General features: G+C 41.4%; 1 protein-coding gene across 7 annotated transcripts in view; it reads right to left on the bottom strand.

The window, feature by feature from the left end:
- LOC137518990 (polyamine-modulated factor 1-binding protein 1-like) overlaps positions 1-26,996 on the bottom strand; it is a 539,976-nt gene that overhangs the window by 367,127 nt on the left and 145,853 nt on the right. For all 7 annotated transcript variants that reach the window (XM_068237518.1, XM_068237520.1, XM_068237522.1 and 4 more), the window contains 3 exons: positions 24,656-24,778; positions 17,323-17,607; positions 5,114-5,360 (listed from right to left, as the gene is read on the bottom strand). In XM_068237518.1, the coding sequence (XP_068093619.1) occupies positions 5,114-5,360; positions 17,323-17,607; positions 24,656-24,778 (655 nt within the window). The remainder of the gene's footprint in view (positions 1-5,113; positions 5,361-17,322; positions 17,608-24,655; positions 24,779-26,996) is intronic.

Raw genomic sequence — 26,996 nt, 5'->3', positions numbered from 1 at the left:
CTCGCTTTTCTCCTGGCAGACTCAAAGCACCAGAGCTGCAGCCACTAGGGCACGCTCTATAGGCAGTAGCAGTGTTAGGAAGACGTGCCTAAGGTCTCCTACTGAATAGGTGCAGGCTTACTGAACAGGCAGAGACGTGATTTGAACCCTGGTCTCCTGTGTCAGAGGCAGAGCCCTTAACCATTACACCATCCAGTCAAAACCAGGGTGGAGAGCTGCAGCTTGGGCGCACTGGGTGAATGGTGGCTTGGCCACACAACATTCTCATGCCCTGATTGAGAAGGGTGGGGAGTAGGTGGTTTGGCCACACAGTTCTACCTTACCCCGATGGAGAAGAGTGGTGAGTGGGAGACCAGCAACATTACCTCTCCCACGTTTTGAGTGAAGAAAGGTGATAAGTAGCGGATAAGCCACACACCCCCTCCAGTGCCCTGATTGATAAGGCTGATGAGCAGCTGGGGCAACAATCAACCTCTCAAAATTGGTTCTTTAATGGGAGATGAAGAAAACCATTACATTAACAACAAAAAATGCCTAGGCCGGGTTAAAAATTCTCTTGAACCTAAAATGCTATTGAACTGAAAAGAGGTAATGTGAAATGTGCTCTCTACAATGGCATCAATTCACGAAGCAGTTTAGACTAGTCTACTGATGGTTTTGTCTACTGATGGTTTGGTCAGTTGCATAAAAGGGGAATTCCCTATTACCAAATGTATTAGACGTGGTCTAAAATCTTTGTTAATTAGGTCAGTAAAGCAGGGGAAATGATCAAAAGATGCAATTCACAAACAAGTAGCTATGACTGACATCCTTCTCCTTTGATGAGCTCTCCTCTGCATACAATTAAACTCCTGCATAATTAATTCAAAAGGTTCCATCCTCACATCTAAAAGACCTCACAGAATTACTTTACTGACTAGAAATCAGCTGGTCTAATCTCTCTCGGAAAAGTGGGCGTGGTTACTCCTTGTTTGTCTTTGTGAATTGTGTAATTACTGAATGTTAGACCGGGTCTAAAAACAGGTCTAAAACATTACACCAAACCATCAGTAGACTAACAACCATCTGTAGACTAGTCTAAACTGCTTAGTGAATTGAGGCCAATTGTATCTAAATGGATCTTACCATATAGAGTCCTTTTCTAATCTAATATACAAACATTTCGCTTTAAAGTAAAAGGATACCCCTTTTTCGCTCTTGCATAAGCAGTTTTTACTTAAAGCCAGCTCTGGACAAAAAAAAAAATTTGAGTGGAACCTGTTTTGTTACTATGGCAGCACAGACAGTTATTCTTTGAGACACTTTGATAAATGAATCCCTTTTCTGTATTCCGAGATTCTCCATCCCAGCTGGTAATGAAATATAGCCTTTAAAGTCCCAGCCACAAACATACGTAGCGGGATGGACAGTTGAGCTGCGGCCAGAAGACTGAATCTTGTTTGCTCCCACTTCATGATAAAACAAAGGACCATCATTCTCAGAGGAGTTTGAATTCTTTCCCCCCCTTTCAAAGCAGAATACTATTATTTTGACTTTTCTCAATTGTTTCAGTCATTTCTGGCAAACAAAAAGATAATGATGATAAACACTTATGAATACGGCAAAAGAAATAATAAATTCTATGAATCACCCTGTAATGGGATCTTGGTGTTTAACATTTGTCTAGTGATCTCACGCCTGGAACCACAAGTCATGCCACTAAATACACAGTCCCATGTGTAAGCGGCCTTGTCTAGTGAGTAGCCCACTGGAATGGAAACTGAAAGGTGTACTCATATCATGCTATAATAACTTCAGATTTATTCAGAAGATGGGTTTCTTTATTTTATTTTTTGTTAAGTGCATTACTTGAATGTTTTGAAAATATGAGTGACTACATGATTTTTCTAAGAAAATCTATTGATCTCATGCTAGCTGCTCTGTCAAGATATCTCCGACATATCATTCGTATCGATACTGATGTGATACAATGGGCAGCAAATCTGGGACAGGGCACTATCTGCACGGAATTTGCATGTTCTTCCTGTGTTTTTGTGGGTTTCTTCCTAGCAATCTGGTTTATTTCCACGTCCAAAAAGCATACACATTGGTTATTTAGTACCCCCTCCCCTTAAAGGGAACTGGAAGCGAGTGAAATTATTTAAAATAAACACATGACGTAGCTGCAAATGAATATTACATACTAACCTCACTGTAGGTTCCACTCAGAAACTCACCATTTTCTTCTTACAGTGATCCCTTCCAGTTCTGACAATATTTTGTCAGAACTGAGCTATACCAGTTGCTGTCAGTTATATATCAGCAGCTGTGAGTTACAACTGAATGTGCAAGGTAATATCCATGTTTCCCTATGGCTCAAGTGGGCGATATTACAGTTTAACAGTGTGCTGACCAGGAAGCTGTTATGGGGTAATGGCCATTTGTAAAATGGAGGACAGAGCATTCCATTGATCACAGTGGACAAATGGGGCGTAGGAGAGGAGAAAGAGATTGAGGAGTAGCCTACACGGGAGGTTAGTATTGCCTGTGTATGGTTAGTTTTACTTTTTATTTTCAGTTCAGGTTCTCTTTAAGAAAATAACAATAAGTTTTACAATAAGAATATAAGATAATAACTGACTACGAAAAGGGATTGGATTGTAAACTCCTCTGATGGACAGTTAGTGACATGACTTTATGCACTAAAAAAAGCACTATGGAAGATGTCAACCGCTATATAAATATGCAATAATAAGGAAATAAAAATAATAGAGGCAGTAGTATGCCATTTTCTATGGCAACCTTGAAATAGTGGATCACACCCTCGCCTTGATTCGCTAAAAGCCACCGTTCAAAAAGGTGGCCCATCCCCATTGTATGCTCTATCTCTGTTTGCATGGATTTCATCATGTTTTCTCCAACATTCAAAAAACATGAGGTAAGGTTAACTAGTCCCCCAAATCTACCCTTAAAGGACTCCCGAGGCGAACAAGTTAATCTATCTACTTACCTAGGGCTTCTTCCAGTCCCAGAAGTAATTTCAGTTCCTCGTAGCAGCTCTGGTCCTTTTCAGTGTCCAGCTGGCCGCTCGTAAAGATCTGTGCAAGTGCTGCACCTGCGCAGCAGGCGCCCGGTGACATGGATGTGCGCATGCACAGATGCGCCATGTCGGCGATCTTTACAGGCGGCCAGCAGGACACCAGGCAAGGAACCAAAATCAATAAAAGGGGATGAAAGAAGCCGCAGGTAAGTGAAGATAGATCAACCTGTTTGCCTCTGGAGTCCTTTAAGCTGACTATACATGATTAAAAAAAAAAACATTTCTAAAAACTTTTAATTGCATAGAATATTATTTTTTTTTTTAAAGAGAGTCTGAAGCCATAATAAAAATGGCTTTTTTCCTTATATATAGCAGGGGCATGTGTGCCCCAGCTAAAACGCTGCTATCCCGTGGCTAAACGAGGGTCCTTTCCCCTCCAAATCCCCCCTGTGCTGCCCGGGGAGCGCTTCCGTGTGAGGCGGGGCTATGAGCTGCAGCCCTGCCTCACACGCGTCTATCAGCGGCGGATCTCCGCCTCTCCCCCGCCCCTCTCAGTCTTCCTTCGCTGAGAGGGGCGGGGGAGAGGCGGAGCTCAGCCGCTGATACAAGCGTGTGAGGCAGGGCTGCAGCTCATAGCCTTGCCTCACACGGAAGCGCACAGGGGTAGCAAGATCTACGACCAAGTTGGTCGTGATTTTGCAGGGAGGGATTTGGAGGGGAAAGGACCCTTGTTCAGCCGCGGGATAGCGGCGTTTTAGCACGGGCACACATGCCCCTGCTATATTTAAGGAAAAAAGCCATTTTTATTATGGCTTCAGACGCTCTTTAAGCAATCACAAAAAACATTTCCTGAATTTTTGATGTTTTGATCTATCCACTGTGGTGGGAAATTCAGATCGATGTTCAGGAAAAATTGATCAGTGTATGATGGATTTTTCAAACAATACAATCAATCAAGAAATTTGCTTGAATTTAAAAGATAATAATAAAAGAAAAAATATATATAGTTTATAGGTGTGGTCTGCACAGTGGGAGTTTGTCATCTCATAGATACATTTTAGGCATGCATTACAATTTACATTTAAAGTGAACCTAAAGGCAACCAAAAAAAATGAGATTAACTCACCTGGGGCTTCCCTCAGCCCCCTGCAGACGATCGGTGCTCTCGAAGCCCCGCTCCGATGGCCCAGGACCCGCCGGCGAACACTTCCGGTTTGGCCGTCACCGGCCGACAGGCATGTAAACGCGAGTGATTGTTCGCGTTCCCAGCCTGTATATTTCCCCCTATGCTGCTATTGCGGCCTCCTGCACCTGCATGATCTGCGGCTCTGAGCTACTGAGCATGCGACACACATCTGTGTGTGTGCAGTGAGGGCGAACTCCGTGGAACTTTGGTGGTCCCAGCGCTGGAAAGGAGGGACAGAGAGGGACAGGGAAGCCTTCGGAGGATCAAGAGGCTTACCTCTCCTGAGACAAGTACCCACAGTTTGGACTTTTAAAACTCCCAGATTTACATTATTATAGTAGACTCTCAGTTATCCGGCACCGATGATGATCGGCTGATGCTGGATAAGTGTGCTTTATGGTTGTTTAAAACTGAATGTTAAAAATAGGCCTAGCTAATACAGTACTATACTAACTGATAGAGTAAAATTATGCAAGCTTTCTGGGATCTAGTCCCCTTCTTCAGGCATATTTCCAGATGTTCGCTGAAGTAAAAACTGATGCAGATAAATAGTAAACACAAAGATGGCAGTTTTAGGTAACCAACACAAAGCCATTAAAAGCTTATACTTTTACAAAACTTTGGTTTTTTTTTGTAAATACAGAATAGGTACCATAAAAATATAAGCACTCATTCACAAGATTTAACACTTCGAATGAATATATCTGAGCAAAAAGAATCACTATATTTATCTTTTAACCATGACATCTCTGGCATTTACTAAGCATAATCCTGGCTGTGAGATGTACATTTCTGGAAATACTGTGAAGTGAAATAAGAATCCTCTTCCTCTGTATTATTGGCATAGGCCATACTGCAGGTTGTGCCCTTGCACCACTGGCTATCACCGTACCTTTCGGCTATATTACCTGTTTCTCTGTAGAGCTTATGCACATCTTGTAGCTCTGCACCGAGGTCCTTCATCTCAGCTCTGAACACATCGTTTTCCTTCTCCTTTTGATTCATTTTTTTCTGTGCGTCCTGGATTCTTTCTTCCAATTGCTTGACCACGCTGTCAAGGTGCTCTGCCTCAGCCGCCTTCTCTTTGATACCTTCTCTTGCCTGCAGGAGATCGCCTTCCGATTTCTGCAGAAGGTCATCTCTTTTGCTTATTGCCTGTAAGGATGAAAAGCACAAAAAATGTATTTGCCACTACAGACAATACAGGCACATAGGCATTCATCTCTACGGACAGCATAAATATAAGCACAGAGGGAGAAAAAAAAATATCATACATTTTAAAACTGGCACAGAGAGCAACGGCGATGTGTAAATTGCAGTGGTCCGTTGCAATTAATCCCAAATCAACTTCTAACTGATGTGACCACGGAAAAAGTAAGCTTTACTGATTACTTGCTTAAGGATATAACACTTTAAAGAGAACCCGAGGTGGCTTTGTATAACGTTAGTGGGGCACAGAGGCTGGTTGGGCACACTAACACCAGCCTCTGTTGCCCCATGGTGTGTGTCAAAGACCCCCCTGCTCGCCGCTATCCTTCCCGCAGTGCTGGCGACACGCAGCGCGTCGCCAGCACAATGTTTACCCTAGCGCTGTCTGTCAGCGCCGCTCCCCCGCCTCCTCCGCATCGCCGCTACCCGCCCTCGTCCCTTCCCTCCAATCAGCGTGAGGGAAGGGACGAGGGCGGGTAGCGGCGATGCGGAGGAGGCGGCGGAGCGGCGCTGACAGACAGCGCTAGGGTAAACATTGTGCTGGCGACACGCTGCGTGTCGCCAGCATTGCGGGGGTATAGCGGCGAGCAGGGGGGTCTTTAACACACACCATGGGGCAACAGAGGCTGGTGTTAGTGTGCCCAACCAGCCTCTGTGCCCCACTAACGTTATACAAAGCCACCTCGGGTTCTCTTTAAACATCATAATGATTTCTCTAGTTAGCTAACTATTTAAAAAAAAATATTGTACTGGAAATAAAGTTGCATTTTTTCAGTGTATTGTACAGTAACAGGTGATCACCAGTTAATGAACGAGTTCAGGACTGTAGGTGCGTGCTTAACCTGAATCTGTCCATAAGTCAAAACACTGTGCCATCTCTGTCCCTTGTACCTTTTCTATGCAGGCTGCCATATTTATTTCCTTTTACACAATACACTTTCCCTGGCTCTCCTACTGATCCTATGACCCCAGGATTTCTGCAGGATTTCTCAAGAGCCGCCCCACCCTCTGGAACGCCCTTCCACCACCCATCAGACTTGCTCCCTCCTTCAACACATTCAAGCAAGCCCTCGAAACCCACCTCTTTAAGATGGCTTACCCACCCCCTACCACACAGCAACTCTCTACTGAATATTTATTTCACAGTCCCACCTAGTGTTTCCACCCCACCGCTTTAGATTGTAAGCCTATGGTAGGGTCCTCCCTTCCCTAGTGTAATCTACAGGATCGTGTGCTCCTGTCCTATGACAGCCTGTAATTGTATTGAGCCTACCTAACCAGCCCATATCACATGATCATGTATTTTGTTTCCTTAAAGAGGGTAGAGTAATGCCCAAAGACGTGTTAGAAGCTCATATAACAGTTATCCATAAGAATGGGAAAGATCCAGCCTTGTGCCAAAGTTACAGGCCTATATCATTACTGAATTTGGATATAAAAAATGTTGCAAAAATTTTAGTTGAGAGAATTAAACCATGGTTGGGATTAGTGGTTAAGGGAGATCAGGTTGGGTTTGTGCCAGGGAGGGAAGGGAGGAATAATGTGGCAAGGGCGATGGCATTATTTAAGTGGTCTTCAATGAAAGGAGTTCCTATGATGGTGTTATCGACGGACGCGGAGAAGGCATTCGACGGTGAATTGGGGTTTTAAAATTTGTAGGATTGGGAGAGAAAATGTTAAATTGGGTGGAGGCACTGTACTCTGGTCCAACTGCAAGGGTTAGAGCGAACACCTGATGAAGGGTCAGAGTACCCGTAACATGTAGTGTGTGCTGTTGCTCGAATAAAGAAGTCAAACGCAAGTTTGGAGCCTGTGGAGTGCCTTCTTCTACCTATTGGATTAGAGCGAACGGTGCCCTGTCGGATGCCTTCTCTTTGTAGAATAGAACGAGACAGGGGTGTCCCTTGTCACTGGTTATAGAGTTGGAGATGAGGAGCATAAGATATCGGCTTTTGCGGATGATATTCTATTTTATGTTTCAGAACCTCTCGTGTCTTTGCCGAATTTGATCAAGGAAATTGAGAGATATGGTATTTTTTTCAAATTTTAAGATTAATATGACTAAATCTGAAGCACTGAATGTGTCATTGGCACCAGGAGTTGTGAAATTGATAGAAAGTAATTTTTAATTTCCCTTTAGGAAAGAGGCTATTAAATATTTGGGAATAATGTTACCGAGCGATTTATCGAGGCTGTATTCTCTAAATTATCTTCCATTATTAAGTTCAATAAAAAAAGATCTGGAGGGATGGAATGGAAAGGATTTTTTTTCATGGTTTGGGTGTATAGATATTACTAAAATGGATATATTGCCTAGGTTGGTGTTCTGTATGTCTATGATTCCAATTTGTGTGCCTGCACCTTTTTTCAGGTCCCTTAAATCAATTCTTATGATGTTTGTTTGGCAGAATAAACCCTCAAGATTAGCATATGAGATTTTGGTTTGTCCTAAAGATAAGGGGGGGGGGTTGGGCTTCCGGATATGAAACTTTATTATAGAGCTTGTGTAATGGTAAGACTTTTCAATTGGACGTATGGGGGTGGAGATAAGAAGTGGGTTGATATTGAAAAGGAATTGGTTGGACTGGATTTGGCAAAGGTTTTTTGGCTCCCGGGGAAGTTTAGAGATTTACCGGGATGGACAACCTCTTGGGTTAAACATGTATTTAAGGTGTGGGATGTTGTTAATTAAGGGGGGGGGGGTTGGTCTGTGGGAATATCTTTAATGATGCCTTTTGGAGGAGGATTCTTTTTTCTGCCAGGAAAAGTAAGGGTTTTTTTGGGGGGGATCATGGGGCGAGAGGGGAGGTGTAATCTTAAGAGATATTAATTAATGGAGACATTAAAAACCTTTAACCCGGTTGCGTGAGGAATATGGTCAATTCCCATTTGATTTTTGGAGATATACTTAACCACTTCAGCCTAACTGGACGAAAATTTTCATCCAGTTAGGCTGCACGCGCTCCTGCCCCCCCCCCCCCCCCCGTGCACGCTCCCGCTGGGGGCCGTTAGCCCAGCGATCAATGAAAGGGATTATAAATCCCTTTCACTGATCGGACTCCCACGGAAAAAAGCCGACAGCGTCTCTTCAGACGTTTCGGCTTTTCTGAGATCAAAAAGTTCCCCTGCTTCTTTCTTCTTCCTGGGAGCGAGATTGATTGCTCCCAGGACTTTTTGACTGTGGCCATCTTGTGGCCAAATAGCAAACTACACCAAAAATCACTTTACATTGAAAAAATACATTTTTACACATGTAAAATCCCCTGTTTACCTCCCACACCAAAAAATGCCCACATACAAGTTTTAATAAAAAATAAAATAAAAAATTACAATAATAAAAAAAACAAAAAAAAAACAAATAGTTACCTAAGGGTCTAAACTTTTTAAATATTCATGTCAAAGGAGTATATCAATATGATTTATTAAATTATGGGCTTCTAAATAGTGATGAACGCAAATTGAAAAAATGCACCTTTATTTCCAAATAAAATATTGTCGCCATACATTGTGATAGGGACATAATTTTAACGGTGTAATACCCGGGACATATGGGCAAATACAATACGTGAGTTTTAATTATGGAGGCATGTATTATTTTAAAACTATAATGGCTGAAAACTGAGAAATAGTGAATTTTTTCAGTTTTTTTCTTATTCTTCCTGTTAAAATGCATTTACAGTAAAGTGGCTCTTAGCAAAATGTACCACCTACAGAAAGCCTAATTGGTGGCGGAAAAAACAAGATATAGATCAATTCATTGTGATGAGTAGTGATAAAGTTATTGGCAAATGAATGGGAGGTGAAAGTTGCTCAGATGTAAAAAAAATTCTCAACCCTGTAGGCTGAAGTGGTTAATTAAAAAAAAATTGGCGGAGAAGGGGAGAAATCTTTCCATTTGTACTGAATTATCGTAATTTGAGAAGTTGTTTGTGAAGGAGGCCCCTCCCATGCATCTGATATCATTTTTATATAAGGAGTTGAATAAAATGAGGGAGGGAGAATTTCCTAAATACTTGAGTAGATGGGAGGAGGATGCTGGCATCTCTTTAGATGATGGGTTGAAAAGGAAAATATGTATTTTGGCTCATGCTACATCAGTTAGTTCTAGAATTAAAGAAATTAATTTTAAATTATTGACAAGATGATATAGAACACCAGATAGGCTGGCCAAAATGTTTCAGGGGGTGAGTGATAGATGTTGGAGGGGGTGTGGGGCAAAGGGGCCTTTAATGCATTTAGTATGGGAGTGCCCAGTAATATCAGGCTTTTGTACTGTATTAAGAAATGATGGGAAGATTGTGAGGACTGGGACCCAGTAAAGGTATTGCTGCATGGAACATCTACTGTATGTCTATTGGTAAATATAAGAGATCTTTTGTTCCCCAGCTCCTGAATGCAGCTAAAAGTTTAATCTCGGTTAAATGGAGGTGCCAGAGTTCTCCAACCCTTAAAGAATGGGTTGAGAGGGTTAATATGGTAAACAATATGGAGAATCAGATTGCTTTGCAGCAGGATAGATTGGAAGCATTTAATGTCAAATAGGGAAAATGGAGCGAATTTCAAGATACTAAGGAGTATAGAGATATGGTGGAGATGTAGGGGACGGAGCCTACTGTAATTATAATTTATTCTTATTTTGTGTGCTTATGGAGTACTTTGGAAGGTAATTGGTGGAGGGGGATCTTTAGAGAAGGAATTCTATTATGGAATTTTTTGTGAGAGTTGGGATTTGAGATTGGGGAGAGTAGAGGGAAGGTTTTTCTTTATGGGTTTTGTTTATTTTGTATGTATAATTTTGAAAACTGAAGAAGAGAAGGTGAGATATGTTGTTTTGGAATTGATATGAGAGTTTGAAATATTCTCACTTCTTCAATAAATTATATTAAAAAAAAAAAAAAGAGAGATCATGTATTTTGTACAATTTGCCTGGTATAACTTTGTTCTATTTTGTATAACCTTGTTATGTCTGTCATCCTTGTATCATTGTATATTTCTTGTTCAGCGCTGCTTAATATGTTGGCGCTTTATAAATACAATAAACAATAATAATAATAATAATAATAATAATAATAATATGACTAATACTTTTAGCCATAAACCCTGAACAAGCATATGCAGATCAGGTGTTTGACAGGATTTGCCTCGTGTTTGTTTCAGGTTTTATCAGACACTACTGATGCATGATAGATCAGCAGGACTGCAAGGCAATAGGTATAGTTTAAAAGAAAATAAATATGGCAACCTTTATTTCTCTGGCACTTTAGGTTACTTTTGAGCTAGATGCAATCAGACACCCAAATCCTTAATAGAAGTATGCGGTTAACATAGTTGTGCCCACTGCTTGACGCCCTCTGATCTGACCCTAATGTCTGGTACACACGATGCAATTTTCTGTCAGATTGATGGTTGAATCAATTATTTACAACAGGTCTGATTCAATCCACAATCGTTTTCCTGATCGATTTTCAGATCACTTCCATACAAAATTGTTTAGAAAGAAGCACGGTGGCGTAGGGGGCAGCACGGTGGCGTAGTGGTTAGCTCTCTCGCCTTGCAGCGCTGGGTCCCTGGTTCGAATCCCAGCCAGGGCACTATCTGCAAAGAGTTTGTATGTTCTCTCCGTGTCTGCGTGGGTTTCCTCCGGGCACTCCGGTTTCCTCCCACATTCCAAAAACATACGGATAAGTTAATTAGCTCCCCTAAAAAAAAAAAAATTGGCCCTAGACTACAGTACTTACACTACATAATATAGACATATGGCAATGGTAGGGATTAGATTGGGAGCTCCTTTGAGGGACAGTTAGTGACAAGATATATATACCGTATATATATATATATATATATATATATATATATATATATATATATGTATATATATATATATATATATATATATATATATATATATATATATATATATATATACTGTACAGCGCTGCGTAATATGTCGGTGCTATAAAAATACTAAAATAATAATAATAAAGAAAGATTGTAAGTCAGTTTGTACATGTTGGAAATAAACAATGCGATGGAGAATTGCATCATGTGTACCAGGCATAAGAAGTAAACTAAATCAGTGTGTATCTTGCTCTCTCTCTCATTATTTTTTTTATCATGCATGTACAGAAAATGTAAACACTATCACTACATCCTCTAGTTTGATACTGTTAGATGTGTGTTGTAAGCGTATAAAACAAACCTGTTTTTATTTTTGTATAAAAGGAAGATAAAACGGAATTAGGTGATGGGTCTTGGTAAACGTGGTAATTATTCAAACGTTTTTCTTTTCACTCCGCATGCTGAATATTGAACAAATGAAATTTCATTTCATCACTAAAAAAAATGTTTTCTTTTTAATTCTTTTCTCCGGGCTGTAATTAGTTTAATCTGGGTTGCTTTATTGTAATATATCAGTGGCGTAGGTTTTCGAATCAATTAATATTTTGTGCTCATCGTGACTGACTGGTATTTGTTGGCTTGTTGCCACACCTTGCTTCTCTATCACATTCAATCACAGCTCTTTTAATCTGAATATTTAGTACTCTTTCATGTCTTAATTACAGCAAATTGCACACAGTTGGCACCATTACTTGAAATTAATCCCAGAGTACTTTGTTTCTGTCAAGCAGTCAAAGCCCCGGAGAATAATAGTAAATGTTATTGCAGATCTAAATTTAAACGACTGTCTATGTATTTAGCGCCAACCTTTAATTATTCGTGAAATTCATTTTTTTGCGGTTCAAATGTTAAGCGCCCTTCAATAAGGAATGTTAAATTGTTAGCGGCAACAAATAAAATTGCATATATGTGTATATTTAGAGCTGGTATTTAGATATAATGCAATTAGCTTGGTTACTATCATTTCTCAATGCTGGAAGGTAAAGGTCCTATTATTAGTACCGTCATCATGAGGGGTAATTTGGGAATATGGCCCTATAGAGTGGGGAATCCCTATTCTCAGCTCTTGGGAGGGATGCCATTAGTATGATGTTGACACTTAAATAATTAACATTTTAAGCAGGTACTATGGGGATGCTGCAAGTCTCTCAAGTCTTGAAAGAGCTATGTGACTTTATAGACGTATGTTTGTGTAAAACAAATTGGTGTAATTTATCTTGTAGAGTAAACATTTCTGCACTAGAATAACCAAACAATCATTATGTTTAAGATAATTGCACTGTTTCTTATTTATTTGGGTTCAAAATACAAATAAAAAATACAGAAGCTTTGACTAAACTTTTTTTCTGTCCTTAAAGGAATTATCAGGCAAAAATTAATAAAACAAGCGCTACTTACCGGGGCTTCCTCCATCCTCAAGCTCCCAGCATGTCCCTCACCGCAGCTCTGCACGCAGCCGTTCGCCGCAGCTCCGTTCCGGTCCCTTGCAAGGACGTCAGGCTGACCTCCAGGTCGGCCTGTGCGAGCGGCGCTGTCAATCACCGCCACATGGACCGGAGCAGACTGCACAGGCGCAGTAGATCTGCGCCTGCGCAGTCCGCTCCGGTGTGTGTGTGTGTGTGTGTGTTTTACTACAGAAAAATCTTTTGTTTAGGTTCTTTTTTACAAGCCTGTCTGACGAAAGTACTGGCTATAAATTTTCTGGATAAGATGACAACACCGCATTTATGTTAGTGACAAATATAGTTGGTCAATGAGGTGCTAATCATTTTGGCTTGTAAATAAATTTGGTGCAAATTGTATGGAATTTGGAACTGAGTCAATGAAATAAAAGAATAAAAGTCCTGTTGACTTGAATTGGCCCAATTTTAGGATGCATACATTTTGCGCTAAATTTGCATGCAAGTAGGATAATGAAAAATCTTTTTTAAAGACCCCTGCTCTATTTAGGATGGGTCATTCCTGTTTGATATAAATGGCTACTCTCTTTTCATTTTCTGCAGAGTTGGTCATCCTATACCAGTGATCTGCAAACTTGGCTCTCCAGCGGTTAAGGAGCTACAAGTCCCAAAATGCATTTGCCTGTATGAATCATGACGGTGGCTGTCAGACTCCTGTAATGCATTGTGGGACTTGTAGTTCCTTAAAGAGACTCCGTAACAAAAATTGCATCCTGTTTTTTATCATCCTACAAGTTCCAAAAGCTATTCTAATGTGTTCTGGCTTACTGCAGCACGTTCTACTATCACCATCTCTGTAATAAATCAACTTCTCTCTCTCTTGTCAGACTTGTCAGCCTGTGTCTGGAAGGCTGCCAAGTTCTTCAGTGTTGTGGTTCTGTGATGCATCTCCCCCCTCCAGGCCCCTCTCTGCACACTGCCTGTGTATTATTTAGATTAGGGCAGCTTCTCTCTTCTCTCTTATCTTTTACAAGCTGGATAAATCCTGCTCTGAGCTGGCTGGGCTTTCACATACTGAGGAATTACATACAGGCAGAGCTGTCTGCACTCTGCAGAAAGAAACAGCCTGACACTTCAGTGGAAGATAGCTGCAGGGGGAAAGAAACACACAAATGATCTCTTGAGATTCAAAAGAAAGGGTGTATACAGCCTGCTTGTGTATGGATGTATTTTCTATGTGTGGACATACTGTACATCAACCTACTTCCTGTTTTGGTGGCCATTTTGTTTGTTTATAAACAAACTTTTTAAAACTGTTTTTAACCACTTTTAATGTGGCGAGGAGCGGCAAAATTGTGACAGAGGGTAATAGGAGATGTCCCCTAACACACTGGTATGTTTACTTTTGTGCGATTTTAACAATACAGATTCTCTTTAACCGCTGGAGAGCCAAGTTTGCAGGTCACTGTCCTATACTGAGATATGTGCTTGCTAAGAAGTTCATTTTCTCCATGTACAATGGGATGTATACACAAAGCTGCTCAGCTTCTTCAGCAGATATACAATTGCTATTATGTACATGTTTGCACTCACCCTTGCAATACTGTATGCAAACAGATTCATATGCAATGTAATCCTGTGGGAATTCAAAAACATGCGATAAATGCATGCGTTTTTGATGCACTTTATAAAAAAGCAGGGGAAAATGTGATGACCGAGGGAGTGCACAGGACAACAAACAGTGCATAGAGGTATGTGCAACCCTTCTGAACATACCTTGTGCATAGTTTGCATTAGGTAGTTCAGTTCATGTATCCTTTAAAAAGACGCACTGCTAACATCTTGGTACCAGATACCACCAGACTCCTCGGAAAGTCTTGTGGGGTCTATACCTCAATGCCTCAGAGGGAGCTACACACTTATAGGCAGGTCCTTGTAATGTTTCAGCTGATCAGTGGTATGGATAATGCACAGAATTCACCATTCAGCTATACATCGAGTTACATTTATAACAATGATTTCTTTTCCTTGTTCTTGCAGCTGAAGGCAGAGATTTTGAAGAGTGACACACAAATGAGAGTTGAGAGAATCACCTTTTGCCTCAACCACTTTACAAGCATCCCTTGAGCTTAAGTCCGGGGCTTAAACATAACTTTTTAAAGCAGAGGCAGAACACTGAGTGAACCCTGACTAAATAGAACTCTGTCCTCACTGTAACCAGCTGTCAGCAGCAGTTCTCTTTTCCCTGGTTCTAACACAGTGTACCCTACACTCTGCTAGAGTCACTCTCCTAGTGCAACGTCTGTACAAACACAGACCAGGTTTCCCCTAAACAGTAATAGTAACTATGTGATGGACTTTTTAACAAAGGTTGTCCCTAGTGCTGGAAATAAAATAGAGCATCACCATTATTAAGAAACCTGGCATTGTTTCAAAGCCTCTGTGCTGGAAAGCAGCTTAATGCAGCATTCCCATGTTACATGTACAGTATAATCTCGTTATTGTAAACTCGGATACAGTAGAACTTCGGGAATAGTAAACAAAATGTCCAGGTCCCAGCCAAGCACCATTATAAGTATACGGGAGTAATGCCTGTTATAGTAAAGGCCGATAGAATAGAACTCTGGTTACAGTGAACCCATTTTTTTTGCCCCTGCAGTATTCTGTATCCAGCTATAGAGGAAAGTGGGCAGGCACATGCCTCCCCCACCAGTCGGAGACCCATAATCTGTGGTCGGTCCAGCACCCACTTGTAGCCTGCTTGCTATCTGCAGGCTACTAAAAACGTAGCTCAAAAGCACCAGCCAGTGAAATGTTTAAAAAGCGTTGTTGCTATGGAGCACTGGCACCAAAGCCAACTGCAAAAAAATCAAAAGTAACTAGTCTACAGAGTTCAAAGATTGCATATTACTTTACTGGATATCTCTGGAAATACTCAACATACCGCTTAGAGTGACGTTAGCTTCTGTTTACATGTTTTTATTGTATACATAGTCTGGATTGTTTATATTTAGAATGGATAGCTATACTTCAATATTAAATGCTATCTGATAGTATTAGACCTCTTTAACCTCCTTAGCGGTATGCCAGACACTGTGTCGGGCATACCGCCGGCTGTCCCCAGGAGTCCCCCATTATAAATTTAAGTGATCGGATAGCTGTAATATCTTCAGCTAGCACTAGGCTAGCTAGTAGTGGTGGCCGGCATCCTCTGATTACTTATGATCCCCCTCGATCGCCGCTAAATACATTACCCCCCTGGATCCAGCGATCGCGCAGCCTCCCTGCACATCTCTGGTCCTCTCTAGAGGGAGGATCAGGTCTGCGCATGACGTCGGTGATCCTCCCCATAGAGAAGAGCGGAGCTGTCCGGGGAGGCTGCGCCGATCGCTGGATCCGATCGTGGGGAATCATAAGTAATCAGAGGATGACGGCCACCACTACTAGCTAGCCTAGTGCTAGCTGAAGATATTACAGCTATCCGATCACTTAAATTTATAATGGGGGACTGTCAGCTGCAAACCCTCCGGCGTGCGTAACGCCCAGGAGGTTAATATGAGCAGCTGAAGGCCATGGAGTCATGACTAAGTGTGGCCACAGCCGTGCTTAGACGCAACATTATCGCGGTTTTCTGCCCCATAGTGACCCCACCATGGGTCAAGCACTGACATGCCTTACAAATGGGGCCATTCAGCTGCATTTTGATGGCACCCAAATGATGCTTGTGGGCGGCAGACAGGACAATGAAGCACCCGATGGTCCAGACTCCTATCTGAAGAAGGCCTCATTGTAGCATCGTTGTAAAGGGAAAATCACAGGCTGTGTAAGAAGATGGAGTATTTGAATTGGAAGTTATTGCAGGGAGGATATGGATGGTGACAGAGTGAGTGAGAGTGTGAGTATGAGAGAGAGAGAGAGAGAGAGAGAGAGAGAGTGAGTGAGTGAGTGAGTGAGTGAGTGAGTGAGTGAGTGAGTGAGTGAGTGAGTGAGAGTGTGTGTATGAGAGAGTGGGAGTGAGTGAGTGTGTGTGTGTGTGTCCTTTTACAATATATCAGTTTCTGTCAGCTGTAACGGAAAGGACAACTGATGTACAATGTCCATGTCTCGATATGGCCTCTTTCACACTATATGCTGTAAAACTGAAGCTTGTTTTTACAATGCACTGCTATGAAGAAAAAAATACTTTAAAATGCAATGCATAGCAACACATTAAAATTAGTTAAGTGTAAAAGGGCCCTGATCGTGAGTGAGTGTGAGTGTGTGTGTTATCAGGATAGCATTATAGTTTAAACCTAATGCTGGGCATACACGGCTCGATTCTCCCGCTCGATCGATTCCCCGCTTGATTCCGCAGGCGATTCTCTTATCATCCGCTCATTTTTCTTATCTTTTTTCATTGTCTTCAATGCTGAATTGAGCTGCGAAACGATCGGGCTGGAGATCGGACATGTCGGAAATTTTCTATCGAGCCATCAAATTGAGCCGTGTATTCCCAGCATTACCCTTTGAGCCTATATTGTGCATTTTAAAGTCTGCATTGCAGGGCAAGAACCGATTCCTATGCAGCTCCTGAAAAATTATAAACAGCACAAATACATCAGCGAACATACCAAATCCTTCTGAGCACAGAGTCTTCTGGTCTCAGCAAGCTCCGCCTCCAGCTGGGCTACTTGCTGCTCTGATCGAACAAGTTCTAATTTGTGCTTTTGCTGGCATGTCAGGATCTCCATCTGTAATGACCGCAAGGTCTTTTCTAGTTCTTTAATTTCAAGTGAGTACTTTTTTTGCTGGTCCAGCACTGTCACAGCTTGAGTGCTCTGATTCTCAATGATTCTCTGGCATTCTCCTATCTTAGCTTTCTTTTCAGTAAGTTTTTCTCTGAGAAGTTCAATTTCCTTTGATAAAAAAAAAGAAAAACACAGGTCAGAAAGGTGTAAAATACTTCTGAGGTGTAAACGTTAAAGCACCACTGTTCTTTGTAGGTGCTCAGTGGCAGAGCCTGCTATTATATATGCATGAGCTCTTTGTTCAGCTGACATCAACCAAATCACTCTAAAAAGTGCAATTTTTTTTAAATAAGTAAATAAAAAGTGCATTGTCAGGAGCAACTTTACCAGCCATCTCCTGCAGTACAAAACTGCAGAGTTGCAAGTGTTGTCTTCGGAAAAACACATACACTAGTCGATGACCACCAGATCGACCATCAAATAGATTAATATCTGAATAAATCTGATCAGAAATGGAAAGAGCGCTCTAATGGTGCAATGAACTTTTAATAGCGTTTCAAATGCTAAAATCTGCACTTACATAAGTGTTAAGTGCATGTCGGTTGGCCACCAATGGGTCCTGTCAGCTCTCAAAGCCTGGCCAGGGCTTTCGGGCGCTGTGGTGGTAAAGCAGAGGAACGTGGTGGGCAGTGCTAACTTCATGTGCGTGACGTCCTATTGTCACTACATATTTTGGCGTACTGCACGCCTTCCTCAGGTGATATTTACGGCAGGGTTTAAATAGTTTCTAGCTTGAGATTGGAAATGGAGGTGGCGGTTGGGAGTATTGCAATCATGTCTGGCAGGAAGTACAAATGACCTAAAAAGGAATCCTATTAAAGCAGCAGGATCAGCCATACTATTCCAGGTAAAAAACACACACACACATATATATATATATATATATATATATATATATATATATATATATATATATATATATATAGATAGATAACTACATGTTCTATTTACATACCAGATGTATTGTACTGTCCACGTTTTGATTTCAGTGAATTGTATACAGTAAATAAAGAGAATTCTGTTCCTGGCCAATCCTCATCTAATTTCCTCTCTTACTTTTTTCCTCCAATAATCTGCACTGTCATTGCTAGCTTGCTTTGTAAACATGTGAGCACAGCAAGATCAGATTTCAGCAGCTTCACACTGAACTTCCCTCATACAATCAGTGAGGAGCAAGAATGTGGGAGGGGTGAGGACAAGCTTCCCTCTTGTCGGCGATGGCAAAAATAGAGCCAGGCTGACAGATAAGATGTATTACAGCAGAAACATTTCTGAATAGATTGGAGTGCTTGCAATACAGGGTGAGGTTCCAGGCTGCATAATGAACGCAGATCAGTGGGTAAATGGAATTAGATTTTATGGCAACAATCCACATGAATGCCTATGTATTCATATCTATGTATTCATGAGGATTGTTGCGCAATAAAGTCTTCTGCGTTTGAAGAAAATGGTGCATTGACAAACGTTGTGTCTGTATGTCCATGTGTGTCACATTGTCAAGCACCGAGGACTGCACAATAGTGTGCCTGCTCTACCTCTGCAAGTTGTATTTCCAAGATAGTTGTGATGTTGTGTAAAATGAAGGGGTACAGAATGTCATTGCATCCAAATCATATAAATCCTCATTATATAATAGAAAAAACAAGTACGTCTGCAGGGGGGCGGTCCGAACCATGCATGCACAGCAAAATCAAGCGCTTGTCCGTAAGTGTTTTATTTCACTGCACCGATGGATGCGCTTATATTGGCTACAGCTAATCAGCAGTTGCTCCCTGTACAGCCTGATGAAGCTGGCATAGAGCCGAGAAACACGTTGCAATAAGTTAGAGCGGTAAATAAAGTAAATTTTGCTGATTAATTGACTTGTGTGAGTCTACTGTTGGAGGTAAGTCCACCGCTACATCCCTTTTTGAACATTTTACTATTTTTTGGTGCTTCCGTCATACTATCTGCATTTTAAGTACACCCTTGGTGGAAGGGTGATATCCCCTCTCCCTTTTCCTGTCTACAGAGAGAGACTTTTAACCCGGGTGGAGTTGGGTCTAATCTCCCCACCTGTGATCACAGTAGTTACCTTAGCGGTAACCTTTCTTTGTGAGTACTATCTTTATTATTTCTATATGATTGTGGACATTTAACATACTATGCTATCAACGGCACTCAATCCTCTTCCTTTGTTTTTTAAGAGATTCTGAAAAGATCACTTGCCTGTACTAAAGATGTTGTTTCCAGTGATAAATTTCAGAAAGTAAATCAGGGAGAGGAATGATTTTACAATGGACAAACACTGGCTAAATAATGTATAAATGAATGTTGTAAAAAAATAAAAACAAATGTATTCATTATGTTATTTTGGTTACAGCCTAGCTTTAAAAAAAACCCTCTATAAATGTTTTGGAAATGAGACCAGTTGCTGCAGTTTGAAAGTGAAATGTTGTCCGATTTTTCCCTGATCCAGAATTACAGCAGCTCAACTGTTCAGGGTCTCTTTTGTTTTATTTTTGTTTCATCATGCGCCAAATGTTTCCAGTGGTTGACAGGTCTGGACTGCAGGCAAGCTAGTTTAGCACCCAGACTCTTTTACTACCGAGTCATGCTGTTGTAATACATGTAAAATGTGGTTTGGCAGTGTCTTTAGCTCAGAGGCATGGAGGAGATTTTATTTGCATTTGTGGATACAGGAATAAACTGTATTGCTGACCTGTTGCTAACTAACCCAATTAGTTCTGAGATGTTCCATCACATTTTTTTAAAGCATTAGACAACTTTTCCAGTCTTTTGTCGTCCCATTCCAAATTTCTTGAAATGTACTGCTTGCCTATATTTCGCCATAGAAGAACAGAATTGGTCAATTTCAACATTTTTTGTGTTCTCTTTGCACAATTTTATCCATGTTTAAAATGATTTTCTGATAATGACATTTTGTTTTTATTTACACTTTATACAACATCCCAACATTTTTGGGCAAGCTGGAGTCTATGACCTTTTGGGCCTGAGCCGTAGATTCCATCTTTGTCTAACTATACCATCTTGATCTAAATATATTACCCGATTTAGTCATATGACCTGAAACTGCTATGCTGATGGAGTTGGTAGCAGTGTCTGAGGGAGGGCTGTTTGGATTGCATCATTACTGTTTAAAATGCAAAGGGGTGGGCATAGACTTAACTCTTGGAGAAGATTGCAGCCTGTAGTAATGACTATCTGTACAGTAGGAAATAGTCAAGGAATCTTTACACAGAAAAAGTCAAGCTGTCCCAATGATGGCCTACAAAGTGTTTGGAAAACTTGTGTTATAGGACTAAAATGAAACTGTAGAGAAAATAGCCTGGGCAAGAAGCGCAGACATGGAATGCAAGGGATATAGTGTGGAGCGGCGTCAGCCAGACAGCCCATGATCAGGGTAGAGCCCGTTAAAACTCTGTGCTGCTCGTCAAGTTATTGACGTGAGTGTTCCATTGAAATTTAAAATACATTTGTAAGACTGTTTTACACTATGGAAGCCCTCTGGCTTGTAATTTGAGGTGAAAGGCGAATCAAGATAGCACTACATTTTGGAAGATAAGGTGGCTGGAGAGTCCATAAAGGCAGGGGGAGGCCTTGATTGCCCCACAAGCGCTGATAACGCAATCTGATAGAGGGTCACATCATAACTGTAAGTGCTCCATCTTCTGGGTGTGGTGGAGGTGGCTCATTTAAGCAAGACATCCCTGTCAGATGGACCTACAGAAAACTGTTAAAGAACAAGCGACACCCATGCTAACCTAGAAATAAAAAACACATATATAAGTAGATAAATACTAGTTCTACTTACATAACAGATGTATTGTGCTATCCACGTAACGATTCCTGTGAATTTTATAAAGGAAAAGCAGAAAATCCTATTCAAGGCAGCGGCCATTTTCCCAAGCAAATGCTGACATCATATCATCCCTGACTCTTGTTCCTCCCTCCCTTCTCTTGCTCATTGTGTATGCATTAGCTGCCCTCCTGCCAGTCTTAAGACACTCCCACTGAGGTGTATATTAGCAACTGCACTGTCTTATACTCCAATCTCTGAGTCACCTCAGCCTTGCTTGTAAACACAAGTGAGTATAGGGTGTTTTAGATAAGAAACTAGGTAGCGAAATAAAGGGAAGAGGAGGAATATATTATAGATAAAAAGAACCCCTAGCATGCAGCTGAATGGCAATGGCTATTAAAGTGCCGGTGCTCCTAAAGTATGTGATAACTCCAAACAAAAAGGCGAAAAAGTTTTGCAAGTTTTGAAGGCAGGATTAGCATCTTTATCACTTAATACACTCAGACCAGTTGCTGTTGAAATTTGATTTTTATGGTGACAATACCTCTTTAAAGGGATATACTGTCTCTAATTAAATGAGAACTGTTATCAGTCATATTAACTGACCAAACAGAAAAAATGAGGTCCAAAATGTTATATCTACCTGGTATGTTCCAAAGTCATTTAAAGAACAACTGAAGTGAGAAGAAAATGGAGGCTGCCATATTTATTTCCTTTTAACCAATACCAGTTGCCTGGCAGCCCTGCTGCTCTATTTGGCTGTAGCTGTGTTTGAATAACACCAGAAACAAGCATGCAGCAAATCTTGTCAGATCTGACAATAATGTCAGAAATACCTGATCTGTTGTATGCTTGTTCAGGGTCTATGGCTAAAAGTCTTAGAGGCAGAGCGTCAGCAGTACAGTCAGGCAAATGATATTGCTTAAAAGGAAATCAAATTTTAACAGCAACTGGTCTGAGTGTATTAAGTGATAAAGATGCTAATCCTGCTTTTATGTTTTGGAGTTATCACATACTTTAGGAGCACTGGCCCTTTAATAGCCATTGCAATTCAGTTGTATGCTGGGGGTTCTTTTTATCTATAATATATTCTTCCCTTTGGCTTCAGTTGTCCTTTAAGCAACTTCAACTTACAAATGTTATCCCTGCAAGGCAGCGTTTGGGCATCTTTAAACCAGGTCTTATACTGAACATGAAAGTTTTGTGTTTATTTCCCAATCCTTTCATGTGTGGAGGACACAGACCGTAATAATTTTATTTACACTTAATGACCACTATGAGCACTTCATACAAAGCTTGTTTAATTTCAGGTGTGCAAGGCATCAATAAATACAGAACACTTGTCCACGGAGAGTACAGTAGTGGCAGCTGTGGAAGCAGTTCTTCAGTGCTTGTTGGGAGCCCATCAGACAAGTAGGTGCAGAGTCACAGCACATGTTATAAAGAGATGCTCATCCTACTGTGTTTCTCTCTATGGACAGAGAGGAAACCTCAATACTGTAGGCATGAAGTGATAGAAAGTCAAAAAGGGATGAAAGTGAAACAACTGGACGCAGTGCTTGCTGCCCGTTGGACTTGTCCCAAGTTTTAAACAGAATCTAAAGTGAAAATAAACTTATGATATACTGAATTGTATGTATAGTACAGCTAAGAAATGGAACATTAGTAACAAAGATACGAGTCTCATATTGTTTCCAGTACAGGAAGAGTTCAGAAACTTTATCTATGCAAAAGAGCTTCTCTCTGAGCTCTCCGACCCAATTTGGGTTGGTGACGGTACTATTTTCTGAAGCACTTATACATCAAAGAAAAGGTGAGCGGCAGCTTCAGATAAGGTTTTACTGCAGAGGAGTTCAAAGGTTCATTAGCATTGCATAGCTTCAGTGTCACTTTAAAGCACACCAGAACTGAGCGGTATATACTTGCAACAAACCGAAAGTATGTACAGGGAATTTAAACTTACAACACGCGAGTCAATAGACTCAATTGACCCTATCTGTATAGAACTTATCTGTATAGAGCTTATCTGTCTTTGCTGATCCCTGTCATACCTAAGACCCACAGGGGCCCCCTGCAGAAATTCTGATCGCCCCCCCCCCCCTTGGGGCCCACTCAGGGCTGTTTTGGGGGGCTGGAGGGGCCACAGCATGAGGGCAAAGCAATGGTCACACTCGGCGGGGGGGGGGGGGGGGGGAGGCCCCCCCCTCACCTCGGGCTCTCCCCTCTGTGCTCCACTCCAGCTTCAATAACTGTGTGTGTGCAGCGATGGGCAGCGGCAGATCCGCATACTTTCCGTGCGTTCCAGAATGGATGTTGAAACGCAGTTATTGAACACAGTTATTGAAGCTGGAGGGCAGCGCAGAGGGGAGAGCCCAAGGTGAGGGGGGCTGGCCATGGCTTTCCCCTCATGCTGCGACCCCGCCACCCCCCAAAACGGCCCTGAGCAGGCCCCGGGGGCCAGGGCCCCCCTGCGGGTGCAAGGGCTGCGGGTGCAGGGGCTGCAGCCTCTATTGACACGCCCATGCCCCCAATGACGGTGTATTAGCAGCCAATGGGGTATAGCTAGCCCTGTTCAACCTGTAGCAGTATTGTACAATCATTCATTTAAGAGAATGGTGTCAAATAGGCCAGTCATATAAAGTGCCCAGAGTTTGTGTTTATTCGATGCAATGCACTGCAGAAAGTGTCATATCCCTGCAAGCAAATGCAAACGCACTCAGACATCTGTGTTCTAAGATTTTGGTCCTATTGGAAGTCCATATACAGCCTTATCATAAAAGGGGGTTTCATTAAGGAATGGGGAACTGCAATATATATACATATAGTGTGTCACAATGTGCTCGACATGTTTCATCTAGAATATTTTGTCAGGAGCAGAATAAAGTGTACCAGACATAAATATAACCCCCCCTCCCCCGCACCACGCCACCACCACTTAACACAGCCCAAAAAAACCAACAACAAAAACAAGTGCTCCAAGAGCAAGTCAGAGGTATATGTAGGCTGCCTTTGTACTTTCACTTTTGCTGGTCCAGTCTATATGCATCAAATTCAGAATGCATAGATTTATGCCTACAAATCCGGCCCCAAGGGGCGTGTTCATACTGGCACATTGGCACTCAATACTTATAGCCCAATCAGCAATTTAGAGACGCTGTACTGGGCCTGAGTACCGTGTAGGCCTAATGCATTAGTTTGTGGGGAGGTAACATTTTACCACTATTAGAGGTTTCTGGAGGGATCTTTTTATATGTGAATTTTCTACCAGTGGTGGAAGTTACACTATTTATTTTTCAGTGTAATTAATTGTCACATGTCCTTTCTACCAGAGCAGTATAATAAGAATGTGCTTACATGTTGGTGCTTCTGCAGCTGTGAAGTCTGGCCATTATACTCCTCATTGGAATGGCTATGAGTAGACCTGTACTCCTTCAGCTCCAAACAAATCTTACTTATGTCACGTTCATTCTCCGAGATCTGAAAAAATAATCAAACTCTGTTCTGTGGAAAATTGATTGACAGGTTAATTTAATCTACAGTATGTTTTCCTACATGGTTCTTTACAAGGTTACAGAAGGGTATTTAACAATTATTCTTCTTAACAACTATTACAGAGATACTAGAACGGCATGAAAGGCGCAGAACACAACAGCATATAAGTAAATTAAAAGTATATAAAAGTGACATAATAACAATAATAACAACAACATATTTCAGAGAGCTGTGTGTTATACAATAAGGGCTGGGCTGAACAATCACAGAACTGCCTTAGAAAACTCAAGCAGCCTGAGGTGATCCAAAATCACTAGGAATGTATAGGGGACTAAAACAGACCAAACCGCCCTCCTACTAAAGAGCAAGACTCAGTGTAATTTGCCTTCTTAAAATGAATCTCAAGTGGAATTTAAAACAAAAAAACAGATTCCTAAGGAGTGGGAAGGCTCTGGGTCCTATAGAGCCTTCCCGGTCTCCTCGTTCCCCCGCAGGCTTCTCGGTTTAAAGGGTCACTTAAGGCAAAAAAAAAAAAAGCCTTCCTGGTAGCAGTAGCGCCATCTATACTGCTATTCCGGCCAGGAACGCAAATAATCACTCATGTTCCCAGGCCTATCGGATATGACGCCGAAACTAGAAGTAGCAAAATTAGAACTGTTTGGGCCCATGGATCAACGCTATGTTTGGAGGAGGAAGAACAAGGCCTATGAAGAAAAGAACACCTTGCCTACTGTGAAGCATGGCGGGGGGTCAATCATGCTTTGGGGCGGTTTTGCTTCTGTAGGTACAGGGAAGCTTCAGCGTGTGCAAGGTACCATGAATTATCTTCAGTATCAGGAGATATTGGATGAAAATGTGATGCAGTCCGTCACAAACCTGAGGCTTGGTAGACAGTGGACCTTTCAACAGGACAATGATCTCAAGCATACCTCCAAGTCCACTAGAGCATGGTTGAAAATTAAAGGCTGGAACATTTTGGAGTGGCCATCGCAGTCACCAGACTTAAATCCGATTGAGAACCTCTGGTGGGACTTAAAGAAACCAGTTGCAGCGCGCAAGCCTAAGAATGCGAGTGAACTGGAGGCTTTTGCCCATGAAGAATGGGCTAAGATACCCGTAGATCGCTGCAAGACACTTGTGTCAAGCTATGCTTCACGTTTAAAACCTGTTATAACTGGAAAAGGATGTTGTACTAAGAATGAATGTCACTTGGGGGTTGAATAAAATAGATAATGATGTCAGCACAGAAAATACATTTGTGGTTATTTCATTATAAATGTTATGTTATATTTGTCTGACTTACAAGTGCCTCCTTCATTTAATTGTAAACAAGATGACTGAAATGATCAAAATCAATGTGAAACTGGCCAAAACACTCAATTACAGTGGAGGTTGAATTATTTTGAACACAACTGTAAGGGCCCTTTTCCACCAGCGCGTTTGCGCTGGCTGAATCGCAAAGTCGCAAACCGCTAGCGATTTTACAATCGCTACGGTTTGCTTTTTAACATAGGAATCGCGGTAGGTCATTTCCACTACCGCGATTCATTTTTTACCCGAACGCGAACGCACGGCGGAGCGATATTTGCCGCGATTTTGCTATGCAGTGCATAGCATAGCAAAATCGCGGCCGCAAAACGTCGGGGAATCGCCGGTTTTGCGATTCAGCAATCGCTAGCGTTCAGCGTGAACGCTAGCGACTGCAGGTGGAAAAGGGCCCTAAGCTAACTTAATGCAAATTTGAAGCGAAAATAAACTAATGAGATAATTAATTGTATGTGTAGTACAGATAACAAACATAGCATTAGAAGCAAAGAAAAAACCCTTGTTGTTTTACAGGACAGGAACAGTTAAAACACTTGCGTTATCTATGCAAAAGAGCGTCTCTGAGATATTGGAAAACTTAGACTTCCTTTCTGTTTTCTAAATAGCTTAAATAAGCAATAAACAGTGAGAGACAGCTCTAGATAAGGTTTTACTGCAAGAAAGTTCAAGGGTCATTAGCTCTGCTCCCTTTTATATCCTAAAATACAGGGTGGTTTCTTAACTGCAAATATACAGAATGATGCAATGTTAATAATAAAGCTCTATAACCGAAAATAAACATATGAGACTCTTTTCTCTGCTACTAATGTTCTATTTTTCCGTACTACACATACAATTAATTATCTCATAAGTTTCTTTTCGCTTCAGTGTCTTAAGA

Source organism: Hyperolius riggenbachi, chromosome 5 (genome assembly GCF_040937935.1).
Source record: "Hyperolius riggenbachi isolate aHypRig1 chromosome 5, aHypRig1.pri, whole genome shotgun sequence".
In the NCBI taxonomy this organism is placed as follows: domain Eukaryota; kingdom Metazoa; phylum Chordata; class Amphibia; order Anura; family Hyperoliidae; genus Hyperolius; species Hyperolius riggenbachi.
This window is presented reverse-complemented; position numbering and strand designations above follow the sequence as displayed.